This window comes from Notamacropus eugenii, chromosome 7 (genome assembly GCF_028372415.1).
Source record: "Notamacropus eugenii isolate mMacEug1 chromosome 7, mMacEug1.pri_v2, whole genome shotgun sequence".
NCBI lineage: Eukaryota > Metazoa > Chordata > Mammalia > Diprotodontia > Macropodidae > Notamacropus > Notamacropus eugenii.
In genome coordinates this window covers 35,187,861-35,206,021 of record NC_092878.1, presented here as the reverse complement: position 1 = coordinate 35,206,021, position 18,161 = coordinate 35,187,861, and the positions used below count along the sequence as shown (strand labels likewise).

Sequence of the window (18,161 nt, the reverse complement as noted above, 5' to 3'; positions counted from 1 at the left end):
AGAAGCATGTCTGCTCCCCATTCTCTTCTAGTCTTTTGGAAGTGTGAGTCATGACATCCAGTACTGGAGAAGGATGACCAAGGATGCAGTTTTCTAGGTGGAGCCAGATTTTCTTGATTTCAGAGGTGTACAGAACATGAAGGAAAGAGGCATAATAGAAGGATAGTTTATTAACAATAGAAACCGATTTCCAGAGGACACAGTGAAAGGAAAGAATAAATTGAGATAAAGATACTTGAGAGATAAGACTGACAGGGCTGGTATGGTATAAGGGAGCTGGGCATAGAGTCCAGGGAAGAGTGCTCAGCTTTTGTAGTCTTAAGACTCAGAATCCCTGTGATTCTGGGTGAAGCCGTAGATCTGTCAAAGAGTAGCATCTTTCTCATAACAATGGTAATATTGATTATTTACTGAAAAAGATGTGAGAAAAAGGGGTGGTAATGGGGGAAGAGAATGTGGTATGGAGCATATGGCAAGATGCTGTGACTGGGCCTTGGTATCTTAGTTAAGGGCTAAAGAAATATGACTAGTTAAGATCAAGTTTAATCTGGAGGTTGGCTAGTCATAGAAGTGTGTTTTTATGTACATACCCAGACAACAGCTAGGTTTCCCTCATTTGCAGTCTGCTCTCCTGTTTCTGGAAAATATCATCTCTACCTATCAAAAATAATTCTTTCCTTCAAGATTCATTTCAGGTTCGACTTCTACCCAAAGCCTTCTCTGATTTCCCTCCATCTGAAAATGTTTTCTTCCTTTTCCAGTTTTTTTAAAACACATTTTGGATCTCTCCTTTACCCTCACTTGTCTTATCTTGTGTTATACTTAATAGGGATTTTCTCTCTCAGTAGATTATAGGCTTTCAACTTCATATATTCTACTTGTAGCACAATGCCTTCCATACAGTAGACACTTAATACCTGTATTCTTGATAGCTGAGATTCTAAAAGCAAATCTAATCCCTTTTGAGGGTCTGAGCATACAAGGAAAGCAGTTACTAACAGGAGATCTGTTCCTTCCCATTGCTATTCCAAATCTGTAGTGTCTTTCTTAGTCTAAAGTTTATTAACTTAGTCTAAAGTCTAAATTTGTGTACTTGTTTAAGAGTAGGGTGAGATAAAATTAGAGATAACTGCAGTGGAAACCTGTCTACCTACTAGCTAGGTGGTTGTGACCAAGTCTTTGCACTTTGTTCTTTGTCTTAAGTTCTAGATTTCAGGTATTTGGGGAAGTCTTAGGATATGGTATAAAGTAGACTTTATTCCTCTCCCATCAGGCACTTGTTGCCTGAAGATGGTTTCCTTTTCCCCTCACCCCTTTTATGTTAGTGAGGAAATTGAGAAGTACAAATTAACTTAATATTAACTTTTAAAAAAATAACAGTTACTGCTTCAAAGGCTTTAGAGAGCCAAAATGCAACCAGTTCCTAGTATCATTGGTTAAATCATGGTCTAGAATAAGGATTTCTGTTGCTTATACCATGTTAAATAATGTGCTTGGAGCTTTTTAGATTTTAGTCCAGTTCATATTTTCTCTGTCTTTTGTAGAGTATGATACTTTATCTTAATTCATGAAAAAATGCAGTTTACAAAGTACCTTTCTCACAACCGGCACTATTAAGTAGGTAACATAAGCATTATCTTTATTTTTCAGAAGAGGAAAGAGGTTCAGAGAGCATAGGTGTAGACTTGGTTATGACTACATCGTTTTACAGTCTGAACGAATCGTTTTTTTTAAAAAGGACATTCAAGTGTGTGCATTCTTAAAGTCACACATTACATTTAATCATGTAAAATCTCTTAAGGTGAATATTTATCTAATTTCTTCTGATTTGTTACGTAAAATTTTTTAAATGAACATAAATTATGAAGTTTGATTAGCTTATGGTAACTTTAAAATTATAACATAATTGAAGAAAATGTGAACTGTATTAATTTTTACTTTTTCCTCTACTCTAGGTTCTCTACTTTTGGAGTCCAAAATTAATCCTAATACTGCATACCAGAAGCAGCAGGTAATATTTGAAATTAATTTTCTTTTTCTTATCTTAACCTGAATTAGTTGCCATGAAATAATTAGTAGGTAATATCATTACCTTACCTTTACTAACATTCTCATAATGGACAGCTACACAATATGATTTCTAAATTCTGATACAGAAAGTATTTCTGTTTATCATTTGTAGCATATAGGTTGATTATGTGAGATTAAAAATTGCCCCCAAATTTGGATGTACTAATATCCTGGATTCTCCTTTAAAGTCCTGCTCTGGTAATTCCTTTTGGTGTAGTAATAACCCTGAATTCTCTTAAGATACATGACTAAAACACAAATTCTGGAAGTCCTACTAAGCTACAGGCTATGAGTATGGATCCAGTAATGATTTGTATGCTTGTCATCCAACACCTATTCTTTCCAGGTTTAGAGGGTCTCAGCCCTTGATTGTACAGAAGGTGACTAATTTTTGGCCACCAGTCACTTATTAAATACCATTTACTCAAGGGTTAGAGGGCTATCCCACTTAGTGGAGAAAAGTATCCATCCCAGGAGAATCATGTATCCTTGAAGAACTATTATTCAAGACCTCCATGTCTAGATTTTAAGTGGGTACAACCATTAGGCAAATAGGATGATAAAGCAGCTACTGAAGAGCTAATCATTAATAACACTGCTTAGAGATTGGACTTGGATCTCATTAGTGCCTCCTTAAAACGAGGTTGGCAAAAGCTCTGTTTCAGAGCACTAAAGAGACTGGAATCCATATATACTATGAGTAGCAATCAAAACTTAAATTGCTTTTTTAAAATAATTTATCTATTTTTAGTTTTCAGCATTCACTTCTGTAAGATTTTGAATTTTAAATTTTCCATCCCTTCCTGTTCTCTCCCCTCCCAAAGAGAGCATGTAATCTGATACAAGCTCTACTTGTACATTCATATTAAACACATTAAACATCTTACCTTCTCTCTCCCTCCCCCCCCCTCCCAGCCCCCAGCTCTTTGTAGACAGGAATTCTTGTTACTTTTTATCTTTGTATTCCTGACAACTAACGTGTAGCAAGAATTGATAAATGTTTCAGTTGAATCAAAACAACTTTGTGAAAAATTGTTACTTAATATTCATGTTTTAAATGTGGAATTGAGACTTATTGATGACATTGTTGACATTATGCAGCAAGGCAATAGAAAAGATGGTATTGTAACTCTTTTTCGTTGGACTGTGGTAACTTTGCTCCTTCAGCATGAATGCTTGCCAAAGTAATTTTTCTCTTCGAGTAGTTAAATGAGCTTCTATCAGTAGTTAGGACCTCAGAGTTGGAAGAACCCTATCTAGTCTAATACACAACTCACTACAAAATCCCTTCCACAATATTCCCAATAGTCTTAAAATCTTTGCCTAAGGATTTCCAGTGAGGAGAGCAAATTAGATATAGTTTTTTTTGGCTCAACTAGTAGTAAGAGTTGTAGATAGGCAAATTTCTACACCTAAGGCAAAAATTCCTAAACATCATAGCTGATCTAAGGTAGGATGGAATGCTTTCCATATGGAGAAAGTTAAATATCAGAAATTTTCAAACAGATCTGTGCTGGGGAAGAAGTCTCTTCGAAGTCTGAGATTCTTTGATTGCATGATATGACGCTACCAGATATTCCAGTAATAACTAGCCTAAATTTATAAACAAGAAAATTTTATATACCCATTATAAATATTTAAAATTTTTTTCCTTCAGATGATTTTGTATATACTTTTGTTAGGTCATAGCTTCCTGTTGTATTAGACATTACATATCAGCCCTTGTCATATCCTATGCTAGCTCATTTTCTAGTCTTCAGTGGCTCACGTTGAATTAAATAGGAACGTATAAGTAGTGATTTTGATTTAATAAATTCTATCTAAAATTTAATTCTTTCTAAAATAAAGCCCATGTCTTCCTGTCCCCTGGGAGCACCATTTGTTTCCTACTTTAAAAGCCCATTTACTTTCGCCACATTCCAAGATGTTGGCAACAGTTTGAATAACAGAATTGTTCATTATACAGGTAATTTGTAGTTGAAAAGGTACAAGGCCTTGTGCTTTGTTCTGCTGGGGTTACAAAGTGAACAATAAAACATAATACATATCCTCTCAGTTTATGTTCTGTGATTTTCGGTAATTAAATTTAGGGTCATAGCTGGGAAAACACAGTATTAGTATTTTGTCATTAATTTGGTTCCAAAAATATTATTATTGAGGTTAAAGATTTTCAACCAGTAAATTATAATTCCATAACCAACCCATATTATCTGTACCTTATATTGGTGAATTCATAAAAGTAAACCCCTAAATCTCAGAAAGGTGATCATGTTCATGAGGCTAGAGTCTTTTTCTAATGCATATGTAGCATACTACAAGTTGTGAATAACTACATATTTTTAAGGAAATATTTTTGACACTAAAAGGGCCTACTACTCCCCCCCTCCACCCCACCCCACTCCCCCACACACACCTTCCCTCATAATAAAGGAATATTCTTTGGCCATGTTTGACAATATAAACCTCACTTTGTGTCTGTAGTCCACTGTGCTCCTAATAAGAGGACGGGGGAATATATTTTATCCTCAGCCCACTGACCTCAAGATTATTATTTTTCATTGATCAGAATTTTGGTGTCTTTTTTATTTTATGGTGACTCATTCTATAAATTGTTCTCTTGATTCTGTTTACTTTGCTCCAGTTCATTTAAATCTTTCAAGGTTTCTTTAAATATCTTTTATTAATAGGATCATAGATTTAGAAGTCAGATGGACCTTACCAGTCATGTAGTACAACCTTCTGATTTTATAGATGAGGAAATTAGATGAGGTCCAAGATCATTAAGTGTCCAAAGTCATGTGTCAGTTCTTTTTCTACTTCTATTCCCTTCTATTCCGATACACAGCTTTTTCAGCCATTTCCCAAATGATGGACTCTTAGTTTCCAGCCTCTATCATAAAATGTGCTGTGTATATAGATATGGCATTACATTTTTTTCTTCCCCTTGAGTATGTATGTTCAGTAGTGATATCTGGGTCAAAGTGCAGTTTAGTGACCAACATACAACTTGATACCCACTCCACCAAAAATGTATTGGTATGTTTGTCTTCCCACAGGCCCTCCAAAAATGAAATTTTTGTCTTTTGTCATCTTTGTCTTTGTCTTTGTCTTATGACTGACAAAGTCATAAGGTGGCAACTTCATTTATCCAAGCAGTAGAATCAGAATTGGAAGTAACAGCTTTCATTTTAATTTCCTATGTAACGTACTAACTTCTGCAGGATCCCTGACAGCCTGTGCTTGAAAATGGGAGCTCACTTTCTTATAAGGCTGACCATTGTATTGTTGGTCATCTCAAGTGATTTTTTTTATTTTGAAGTGAAATCAGCCTTTATAATTTATCTGTCTGTACTAGTCTTTTGTTGACCTAAAGGAAGGGATAATTCTACTTCCTCTTCTGGGCAATAACTCTTCAAGAATTTGAAGCCATTCTGTATTCAGATTAACCCACTATTCCACTCCCAGTACCTTCATCTTTTCCTTATATATGACATGGTTTCCAGAGCCCTTATCAAACCAGAAGTACTGCAATTTGTTAGGGTCCTTCTTGTAGCTTACATTCACAATTGAGCATAATACTCCCAAGATATGGTCTGATTGGCAGAATTCAGTAGAAGTCATACTGTGACCTCAAAAACAATTTTTATTAATATAGTCTGATTGCAGTAACATTTTTAGTAGCCATGTCTCTTGTAGCTAATATAAAATTTATAGTTAGCTAAAACCTGTAAACTTTTTTGGCACAAATCACTGCAAATCCAAGTCTTCTCCATTATATCCATTTTATTTACTCAAAGCTAATTACATGACTTTAAATTTAATCATTGTTGAATTTAAACTTCCACACTTTAAAAAACTTAAGACTGACATTTCTCCTAGTTGTTTGTCATTTGTAGAACTGATAAGCATAACTGGTGTCCTTTACTGAAGGCATTATTTTTTTAATGGTTAAATAAGGCAGAGATCTGCCTTTTGGCATTCACCAGTGACCTCCCTCCAGTCTTTTCACCATTCTGGTTGTAGTTTGTCAATCAGCTACTTACTTACCTAGCAGTAATATTTAGCCCACATTTCATTACTTTATCATGGGAAATTCCTCAAAAGAGAAATCCCATGTCATAAGAAGAAGCATGGTATATTGAAAATAGATGGAGGATTCAGAGTGAGGCGATCTGGATTATTATTACCTGTATACTATTAAATAGTATCCCAACCTTTGGCAAATTACTTCATTTCTTTGGTAATGTTCCTCATCTATAAAATCAGTTTGGAATAAATGCCCTCTACGTTCCCTCTTAAGTGACTCAGTGTCAGGTCTGAATTCAGGAAGGCTCGTCTTCCTGGGTTCAAACCTGACCTCATATTCTTCCTAGATCTATTACCCTTGGCAAGTCACTTAACCCTGTTTTTCTTAGTTTCTCATCTGTAAAATGAGCTGGAGAAGGAAATGATAAATCACTCCAGTATCTTTGCTAAGCAAACCTCAAATGAGGTTATGAAGAGTCAGACAGGATTGAAAAGACAACATCACAAAGATCTCTCAGCCTATTCTATAAAGAGATTAATTCCATATTAATATGACTCTTAAGGCTTAAAGTATTTTTTAATGGTCTTACAATTTTCTTAGATGATAAAGATACCTTCTTGATAGTGCTGGAGGGATTCGAGAACCAAACATAGGAATAGTTAAGATATCTCTTTAAAAAAACCTCATTTTTGTCCTAGACATTTTGCTGGCAGAGATCAAAACTGATTGGTTTTAAGTTTTGCTTTATTTCTGTTGTGTAACTATCCATTGCTAAAGGTGTTAATGGTAATAAACTTGCCCAAAGGATAAGAAATAACCAAGATTTCAGCTGATATACTGAACAAGTAATGAAAGAAACTGAAGGAAAAATTTGCCTTAGGAATTAAACTTTTTAAAATTAAATTATATTTTTTCAGTATCAGTTAAGTGTCATTTCTTCTGTCCCTCAGATGGGTGCCCCTAAGTTACCCCAGAGAGAAAAAATGACAAAACCCACAATAAGTATGTATAGTTAAGCAAAATGTGTTCCCACGCTGACTTTGTCCAAAAATGCATGCCTCACTAAAAAAAGTCCATCACCTCTCTGTCAGGAGATGACAGATTTTGAAATCATCAGTCCTCTGGAGTCGTAGTTTATTATCGCTTGATCTGAATTTTTAAGTCTCAAAATTGTTAGTTTTTGTAATGTTTTAGTACAAGTTGTTCTCCTCGTTGCCCTCTATCAGTTCAAAGTAAACTTGCTACCTCTCATCTTTTCTATAGACTTGTGTTCCTCTGATTATATGTGCCCCCCCCATCTTCCCCTTTCCTTGGATATTTTTTCCCTTTCTCCTTTTAAAAATCAGCAAAATATAACAAAAAATCTCTCCCAGGCCTAACATGGTTCTTAGAGAGTGCTTTCTATTATTTCTACCAGGACCCTTCCACCACTTACATTAGAATGCAAACATTTCATTCTTACAAAGTCTTTTCTGGTTGCTTGCATTTATTTTATTTTATTTTTTTAACAATTCTCATAATTCCCTTTTTGTATTTCAGATTTGTCAAAAGTTCTGGTTGTTTCATCAAGAATGCTTGGAAGTCCTCTCATATTAAAAGTCTATTTTTTTCTTCTGTTGTAGGATTATACTTAGTTTTGCTTGGTATTCTTAATTGTAAACCCTTAAAGCTGACTGTAATTCACTGGTACTTAAACTCTTTAGTTCTGTCAGCTTTCAGTGTTTTTTTCTTTTGGTGATGGTTTTCCTGGGAATTTTCATCTTAAGGTTTATTTCAGGAGAAGACCAGTAAATTCTGTTTTCATTTTGCCCTTTGGATCTAGGAGATCTAGGCAGTTTCCTTTAATGATTTCTTGGAATACAGTATCCAGGCTCTTCTCTTGTTTGAGGTGGGATGAAATTCAAGGCTTTCAGGTAGTCTAATGATTTTTAATTCATGTCTCCTTGATCTGTTTTCCTCACTATTTGTTTTTGATATGAGAGGCCTTACATTTCCTTCTATTTTTCCATCTCTTGACTGTTTTAATATTTCTTATAGTCTAATGGAATCATTAAATTATGCCAGGGGACCATTCCGATTTTCAGGGAATCTGTTACTTGTATAGTGTTTGTACTTCTTATTCCAAGTTGTTAGTTTTTCTAAGTCTCTTCTCTGGAGCTCCCATTTTGTTTTCAATTCTTTTGTCTAGCACTCTCTTTCTTAAATGTAATTTTAAAATTCTTACGTAATTTCTTATAGGAATTCTAATTGCTCTTACAAGAAGACTGTTTTTCTTTGACTCTTTGCTTTGTAGGTATTTTGAAGTGTAAATATTTTGAACTCTTCTGGGTTTGTGTCTTGGCCGTTCCTAGCCTTCTCCATCTTTTTATTTGTTTGTTTAGTCCTTCTTCTTGTTTTGTGTCCTAGGCAATTCATTGTTTCTGGTCTGACTGAGAGCTCTTAGGGGTTGAGAATCTGATCCTAACTCTTCTGAGAGACATCAGGCAATTTGAATCCAAGATCTGTCCTGGGTGACTCCAAACTAGATTAGTCTAAAATCAGTCCCATGCAACTAGAAGAATAAAAGGTTGAAAATCTCAAGGGAAACAATAAGGGAAGAAAAGTGGGAAAGGGAGGTCTAGAAGTACCAAATTTCCAAATATACTACAAAGCAGTAATCATCAAACAATTTAGTACTGGTTAAAAATAAGAGAACAATCGCGAAACAGATTAAGTATATTGCACTCAGAAACAAAGAAACTCAGTTAACATAGTGTTCTATAAACTCTCAAAGGACCTCAGCTACTGGGATAAAGACTGAATAAAAAACTTATAGGAAAACTGAAAAATACTTTGACAGAAAATAAGCGTAGATGAACATCGCACACTGTATATACAAAAATAAAATGGATACATGATTTGGACAGAAATAATGACAAACACATTAGAGGAACAAGGAAGAAACTTTCTAGATCTATGGATTAAGAGAATTTATAACAGAAAGATAAAATGGACAATTTTGGTTATTTAAAATTAAAAGATTTTGCACAAACCAATGCAGTTAAAAGGAAACTGGGGGAAGTCTTTGCAGTGTGTTTCTCTGATAAAGGTCTTATATCCAAGCTATATAAGCAACTGATTTAAATTTGTAAAACAAATGACCCTCTCTAGATAGATGATTAAAGGATATGAACAGGCAGTTCCCAAGAAAGGAGATCCAAGATGTTTATAGCCATATTTTTTTTAATGCATCAAATACTAATCATTTATTATTATTATTAATTTGTTTTCAGTTTTCTACAGTCACTTCCATAAATCTTAGGTTTTCTCCCCTCTCTCCCTGAGACAGCATGCAATCTTAAAGGGTTGTACACATACATTCTCATTAAACACATTTTCACATTGGTCATGTTGCATAGAAGAATTAAAATGAATGAGACAAATCATGAGAAAAAACAAAATCTAACACAAGAGAAAATATTTTGCTTCATTCTGAGTTCCAGTTCCATAGTTCTTTCTCTGGATGTGGAAGGCATTTTGCCTCAAGAGTTCATTGGGAATGTTTTAGGTCCTTGCATTGCTGTGAAGAGCTAAGTCTACCAGAAAAATTCCTCACACACTGTGGTTGTTACTGTGTACAATATTCTCCTTCTGCTCCTTTCACTCAGCATCAGTTCATATAGGTCCTTCCAGGCCTCTCTGAAGTCTTACTGTTCATCATTTCTTATAGCATAATAGTATTCCATTACATTCATGTATCACAATTTATTCACCCATTCCCCAGTTGATGGACTTTCCCTCAATTTCCAGTTCTTTGCCACCACAAAGAGAGCTACTATAAATATTTTTGTACATGTGGGACCCTTTCCCATTTTTATGATCTCTTTTGAATATAGTCCTAGAAGCAATATTGCTGCATCAAAGGGTATGCACATTTTTATAGCCCTTTGGGCATAGTTCCAAATTGCTCTCCAAAGTGGTTGGATCAGCTCACAGCTCCACCATCAATGAATTAGTGTTCCAACTCTCCTACATCTTCTCCAGCATTTATCATCTTCCTGTTTTGTCATGTTAGCCAATCTGGTAAGTGTGATGTGGTACCTCAGAGTTGTTTTGATTTGCATCTCTCTAATCAATAATGATTTAGGGCATTTTTTCACATGACTATAGATAGCTTTAATTTCTTCCCCTGAAACCTGCCTGTTCATATCCTTTGACCATTTATCAATTGGAGAATGACTTGTATTCTTGTAAATTTGACTCGGTTCTCTATATTTTAGAAATGAGGCCTTTTATCACAGGCACTAGTTGCAAAAATTCTTTCTCATTTTGTGCTTCCCTTCTAATCTTGGTTGCATTGGGTTTGTACAAAAACTTTTCAATTTAATGTAATCAAAATCATGCATTTTGCACTTCATAATGTTCTTTATCTCTTGTTTGGTCAAAAATTTCTCCATTCTCCATAAATCTGACATACACTTCCTTGCTCCCCTAAATTTGTTTATAGTATCTATCTTTATACTTAGATCATGTATCCATTTGGATTTTATTCTTACGTAGTGTCAGGCATTGGTCTATGCCCAGTTCCATCACGTTTATCCAGTTTTTCCAACAGTTTTTGTTAAACATTTCTTATCCCAAAAGCTGGAGTCCTTGGGTTTATCAAACAGTAGATCGCTGTATTCATTGACTACTGTGTCTTGAGTATCTAACCTATTCCACTGGTATACCCCTCTATTTCTTAGCCAGTACCAAGTGGTTTTATGATTGCTGCTTTATGATACAATTTGAGATCTGGTAGGGCTAGTTCCCTTGATATTTTGGACCTTTTGTTCTTCCAGATGAATTTTGATACTTTTTCTAGCAAATATTAATAATTTAAAAAATGAAGATTAAAGTAACTTTGAGGTTCTACTCCATGCCCATCAGATGGACATAGATGACCAAAAAAAGGGAAATGACAAATTATTTTAAGGAGCTTCGGGAAACAGGCACAGTAATGCAGTGTTGCTGGAGCTTTGGATTGATGTAGATTCTAGAAAACAGTTGGGAACTATGCCAAAAACGTCGTTAAATGGTATACCTTTTAACCTAGTGATGCACTGTAGGTTTCAAAGAATGAGGAAAAGAGCCCATAGGTACCAAAATATTTAAATCAGGTCTTTCTGTAGTAGTGAACAGAAAACTAAAAGGATACCCTTCTTTTAGGGAATGACCAAACAGATGATGTTATTTGAACATAGTAGAATATGAAGTGAGCAAACCAGTTGTGGGAGGGGGGAGATTCCTACACTAACAAGCAACATTATAGAAACAAACCATTTTGAAAGACTTAAGAACCCTGATAGATACCATGACCAACCATGATTCCAGAGGTCTAGTGAAGCATGCTACCCACTTTTCTACAGAAAGGTGACAGATTCAAGGTGCAGAATAAAAAATATTTTGAACACAGCCAGTGTGGGAATTTTTTGTGCTTGATTGATGATGCATATTTGTAAGAATTTTCTTTTTCTTTTTTACTTTCTTTCTCTCTCCCTTAACTTCTCCCCTTCTTTGCCCATATCCATTCAGTTTCCAAATCTTGTCAGTTTTTTTCTACAATGTTTCTAGCATCCATTCCTGTCTCTCCTTGAGAGAAGATGTACTATCACAAAAATAGTATACTTAAGAGTAAGGTCTTGTCTGATATTTTCCTTGACTATTACAGTGACTTCTTAACAGCTTTTCTCTTTAATCCATCCCTCATACAGCTCCCAAAATAATTTGACCTTAGAACTTCCTTTTTATCATGTTTTGTTTTTTGTAATTCTGTTTTGTGAATATTAGTAACTACATTGTTACATTGACTTAGCATCTATCATTCGTCAGAGAAACACTATCCAATAAAGTACACTAAAATAAAACAAAATAAAAATGTACCTCTAACCTTTTGCAACATTGTAGCAAATCATGTTATTGCTTTCTGTGGTCTGTGGTATAAGCCTACTGGCATACAGATAGCATAATTGTACTTTTTTTCTGCACCAGTGTTCCCAAGTCTTTTTCCATTATCCATATTGTCATAATCATAGCTTCAGCTATCCAGTATACCTGTAAACTCATGACATTACATCCTGTGATTTTTAGTTTTTTCTCTTTATATAGATAGATCTCATTGCATGTGCCAATATGCCCTGGAGATCCTGCACGTATTGATGTTTTACAAATTTTGCATACATGCAGACAAATACACGAAGAGCTTCTGGAGCTAGTCAGAATATTCCTTTTCCTTATTATTACTTTCATTATTACTTTGACCATCATCACTCAACAACTCTTGGAACTCATTCTATTAAAATTTTCTACTCTGAATTAAAATTATGTTGGCTGTTATGTGGCAACTCAAAGGTCATCCTCTCTCCTTAAGGAGTTAAGCATCTGACTCATTGTTTACTGTCCTCTACAACTTTAGTCCTTATTCTAGATTAGAATAGATAGTTGAGGCTCCCTCAAATTCTCTAACATCTTAATTTTCTAAGTAGTCTTAAGTCTTGTGACCTACTCCTTCACCTCAGTCACACAGAGGAATGATCACATCCTAAATTTCAGTGTTACCTACGTATATAACTTCTTAAAAACTCTGGAATCCTCTATCTGATTAACCTATCATTTAGTTTCTCCCTGTGCCTCACTCCTAAATCTCTCTGCTTCCACCTCCATGGCAGCTTTGATGTTTTTACCTCAAAATACTTTTTCAGGGTATTATCTCTGTTCTATTCTAAATTCACTTTCTGCCCTTCCCAATTTCAGTCTTTTAGTTAATCCAAGTCCACACTGTCCTCTACTTTTTAAATTCTCACACTTTTAGCCTGTTGCTGCTTATCCCTTGCCAAATCCCAGCCCTGGATTACTCCTACCATCCCCTCCTTGGCTCTTCTCCTGATATGCTGCTAAATGGAGCTGAAAGAATTAAACCTATCCTGTGACTGAATCTCACCATTACCCAAGTGTGTTGTATTTCCTTAAAAGCAGTGGCATATCTCCTATGATAGTCCCTACCACCACCATTCTCTGCCTGTTTCGGGCCTTCTGGCCAAGAAAGACTTCTGTTTCTCTTTGGTGCTCTTTATTTTTATGGTTTGCCTATATTTTTTGGAGTTTTGTGGGACATCTGGGCTTCTCTGTGACCTTTCATGTCACCATCATTACCAAAATGTTTTGTTTCTGAACCATTTGTTTCTTGTTACTCTCACTGTCACTGAGCTGTCCCTTGTAACAGAAAAAAAACAATTATGCAAAGTAGACCAACAAAACTGACCCACAGAGTCGTCTTTTATGATATTCTTCCTCCCTAGGCCACTTACCAAGAGAAAAGAAGGTTTTATCGCCTCCAGAACCAAGGTTTTCATCACAGTTAATCAGAGGTTTCTATGAGCTGTTTCATGGCAGAGAAAGTAAAACCAGAAGAACATGTACAATAAATACGATATTCTATTTCCATTATTGTATTAATCGTACGTATTCTTCTGGTTTTACTTTCTTTGCTACAGAGCATTTTGTACAAGGCTTTCTGCGCTTCTTCAGATCACTTATTCATCTGTTCTTAACAGCGTAACGATATTCCATTTTATTCATACGCCACAGTTTGTTTCAGCCACCCCCAATCAGGAGGCACTCGATTTGTTTCCAGTTTTTGTTACCAGGAGAAGTGTTGCTGTGAATATTTTGCTATATATGGAACTTGCCTTAATGCCTGGATTCCTTGCAGGACCATTGTTCAGTAACTTTTCTCACATAATTGCAAGTTGTTTTTTCAGAATGGTTAAACCACTTTTCAGTAATGTGCCTAAACTCTCAAACTCTTTTAAGCCATTCCTTAAGAAAGCTGCAGCATCCTCTTGAATAGAGAGCTCAGAAAAATCAGAAAGTTGCTGCCTTTTTTTTTTTTTTTAACAGCAGGGAGATACAGGAAGAAAAGAATAAATTTGGTGTAATGATGCCAATATAAATGGATACCATGCTTCTTTAAAAAACCTTAGTACAGGGTGTTGAAAATAGTTACTGCCACCTTTATACATACTAAGAAGTAGAATTCAGTCTTGTTAGTCTGTAACTTTACCCATTTAACTTCATTTCTTTATTTTGCATATTTTGTAATTTGTTTAGTCATTTATGATAAACCTAATCACAATTATTTGTTCAAGAAGATAATTACTTAATATATTCTCCCTTTTATTTTTCAAGGACACTTTGATTGTGTGGTCTGAAGCAGAAAATTATGACTTGGCCCTTAGCTTTCAAGAAAAGGCTGGATGTGATGAAATATGGGAAAAAATATGTCAGGTAAGTTTTAAAATGAAAAATTTTTGTTAAACAGCTTTCCTGCTTTATTTAGTAGTACAACTCCCATAACTGGGGTTGACAGAAAGTGGAGTAGGAACATACAAGTAACTAAGTAAACCAGGGCAGAATGGTATACACTTAAAAACATTCATTTGGTTATGATCAACAGTTAAGCTTAGGAAAAAGCACTTTGGCAGCTGTGTGCTTGGGACAAGGTTGTAGCCTGGGAGACTAGAAGAGGATAGAGTTTGAGGAGGAAGATAATGAGTTCCGTTTTGGACATTTGGAGTTTAAAATATCTCTGGGATATTTAATTTGTAGTGTCTGCTAAGGAATTGGTGATGTGGGACTAAAGTTAGGAGAGAGATTGGGGCTAACTACATATAGATTTGTGTACCATCTGCATAGAGGTGGTAGATAGATCCATAGGAGCTGATGAGCTCATCTAGAGAGCAAATATAGAGAAAAGAGAGGCTAAGGCAGAACTTTGGAACACCTACAATTGGGAGGAGATGATAATGCCAGTGAAGGGCAGAAAGATGGAGTCATTTTATGGGTAGGAGAAGAAGGAGCCAGAGAGAAAAAAAAAACCCTGGAAAAGAGAGGGTCACCTCTTTTTCAGAGACTAAAGAATAGGAGGAGGGAATGAGTGATGATGTCAAGGGATTGTAAGACGAAGAGATAGGAGAAGAGGGAATTTAAGTAGAATGGTGTCAGATGGAGATGTATGGGAGCCTAGAGAAGGAAAAAAAGTTTAAAATAACCAGATAGGGAATCAATTAGGGAGGATAAACAGCACTGCTTTGCTGTAGTGGGAGTCTGACTGAAGTTGGATAACAGATTTATGATGTACCCAGTCAACACAATTTGTGAAACTCAAATAGCAGTGGAAGGAAAGGGAGACTGGTTTGATAGATTAGTGGTCATAGGTCAAGGGAGTAAGAGACTTAAAAGGAGAAGAAAGTAGTTAAAATGGCTAACTCTAAGGACAGGATTGGAGAGGGGACAAAAGGTAAGTCATAGGGTTATACCCTAAGAAACAATGAAGAAACAGTGGAGGGTTTAGAGGTCTTGTTGAGGATGAAAAGGAGGTTTAGGAGGGGTAAGGAACAGGAAGAGATGGAATGAGCCAGATTTACATAGCTTTAAGGTCTACAAAGCCTTTTATATACTTATTTGTTCTTCACAACAGCCCTCCAAAGTAAGAACCATAGATACTTTAATCCCCCAAATCCTTATCTCTCCAGGCATTATTAGTTGGACAGGCAGAGGTATATATGTTGGATTTCATATTTTTCTCTGTGGCTGGATTCCGGATGCATCTGTCTTGGGCTATTAAATAATTTGGTTATGTGATGTTATGTTTATTAAGGGAATTAAACTGAGGGTTCCTGAGCTGAACTCTACCCTGTAGAATAGGATTAACTAAGGGTTCAGGATTAACTAAGGGTTCAGGATGCATTTCTTTGATCAGAATGCTGGTTAACTGTTCAGGGGCAGTGAATGGGAACTATCTCTAGAACTAATTAGGCAATATAGAGGTAGTGCTGGACCTGAAGACAAGAGAAATATGGGTTGAGAAGCATGAGCTCAGTGAAGATCCCCATAAAGGGAACATTAGTGCCAATAGTTCCCATTATGTGACCTTTCTCCTCTAGTAGGATGTGAGCTCCTTGAGGGTAAGACTGTTTATCCTTTTCTTTGTATTCTCAGGACGTAGCGCAGTACCTGGCACAAAATAACCACTTAATGAATACTTGTGACTGATGGTCACAAATTTTTCCCTTATCCATAGAATTAACAGGAAAATTTTTCCCTACTCCCCTGATTCACTTGTGGTATCATCCTTTATGTCTAAATCACTTACCCATTCTGACTTTACTTTCCCTTTACCTTTATTTTCCCTTTACCCTTATTCTGAACTTATATACAGCGTGAGATGTTAGTCTGTTCCTACCTAGTGTCTGTCAAACTGCTTCCCAATTTTTTTCAGCAATTTTTGTCAAGTGGTGAGTTTTTGCCTCCAAAGCCAGTGTCTTTGGTTTTGTATCAAATACTAGATTACTGTGGTTATTTAACATTTGTATATTGTGTGCTTAACCTCTTTCTTAGCTAATGCTAGATTGTTTTCAAAATTATTACTATGCATTATAGTTTGAAATCTTGTAGTGCTAGGCATCCTTCCTTTCTATTTTCTTTTTCATTTATTCCTTGATACTGTTGACCTTTTGTTATTTTTTTTCTAACTCTGCAAAATAATTCTTTGGTAGTTTGATATGGCACTAATTAAGTAAATTAATTTATGTAGAATTGTCATTTTTTTTATTATATTGGCTTGGCCTGCCTGTGAGTATTTCTCCAGTTGTTTATATCTGTCTTTGTGTGAGAAGTGTTTTGTAATTGTGTTCGTATAGTCCTTGAGTTTGTCTTGGCAAGTAGACTCACAAGTATTTTATAATGTTGGTGGTTATTTTAAATGGAGTTTCTCTTTCTGCTGTACAATGGAAAAAATTAGGGATTATTTCATGTTTCAGTTTAATTTGGAGACGAATCTTAATTACAGCCATTAATTTCTTCTTGACAATAAGTACCTCTTGTGAAAATCTAAGAATGTGTTTTTAGCATTTTTGAGGTCTGTTTTAGAACATAATTTAAAATCACTAGCTATAGTTACATATACTTGATAGAGTTCTTTCTTTTTTCTTTTTAACAGGTTCAAGGAAAAGACCCTTCCGTGGATATTACTCAGGATCTTGTGGATGAATCTGAAGAGGAACGTTTTGATGATATGTCATCACCAGGTTTGGAATTGCCATCTTGTGAATTAAGTCGACTTGAGGAAATTGCTGAACTTGTGGCATCTTCTTTACCTTCCCCCCTTCGTCGTGAAAAACTCGCACTAGCACTGGAAAATGAGGGCTATATTAAAAAGCTCTTGGAACTTTTTCATGTGTGTGAGGACTTGGAAAATATTGAAGGACTACACCACTTATATGAAATTATCAAGGGAATCTTCCTTTTGAATAGAACTGCACTTTTTGAAGTTATGTTTTCTGAGGAATGTATAATGGACGTAATTGGCTGTCTAGAATATGATCCTTCTCTATCACAGCCGCGGAAACACAGGGAATTTCTTACAAAAACAGCCAAATTTAAAGAGGTGATTCCAATATCAGATCCTGAGCTTAAACAGAAAATTCATCAAACATACAGAGTTCAGTATATACAAGATATGGTTCTACCTACCCCCTCAGTTTTTGAGGAAAATATGTTATCAACACTTCACTCCTTCATCTTTTTTAATAAAGTAGAAATTGTTGGTATGTTGCAGGTGAGTCAGATCAAAATTTTAATATGTTAAATATCTACTTTTCATTTGGTGCAGGACAGAATTTGTTTTGTTTTAAAAGAAAACCTTAAAAGATGTCCTATTTAATTAGAACTTTTTATTAATTGGTATTTAGCTCCAATGGGAAAATGCATTATAACTCTTGTGATTCTCCTTTTTTTCCCTCAAATAACTGGTTTTTGCTTTTGATACTTTACATTTTGAACATTGTTATAACCCTCATTTTAAAATATTTTTCTAAGAAATAGTTGAATTTCCTTAAGTTTGACTATACTTCTAAAATGATGTCATATCATGTATTAATACTTTGTATTTTGGGTTAGTTGGACATTTTGAACTGGGTCCTATTAGCATGTTGAACTCAGCATGTCCAAAACAAAATTCATTATCTTTGCCCCAAAGCCTTCCCTT

The 18,161-nt window shown here is 35.3% G+C and overlaps 1 protein-coding gene across 5 annotated transcripts in view; it reads left to right on the top strand.

Moving 5' to 3' along the window:
- PPP4R3A (protein phosphatase 4 regulatory subunit 3A) overlaps positions 1-18,161 on the top strand; it is a 63,518-nt gene that overhangs the window by 23,149 nt on the left and 22,208 nt on the right. For all 5 annotated transcript variants that reach the window (XM_072623085.1, XM_072623086.1, XM_072623084.1 and 2 more), the window contains 3 exons: positions 1,956-2,011; positions 14,303-14,401; positions 17,115-17,732. In XM_072623085.1, the coding sequence (XP_072479186.1) occupies positions 1,956-2,011; positions 14,303-14,401; positions 17,115-17,732 (773 nt within the window). The remainder of the gene's footprint in view (positions 1-1,955; positions 2,012-14,302; positions 14,402-17,114; positions 17,733-18,161) is intronic.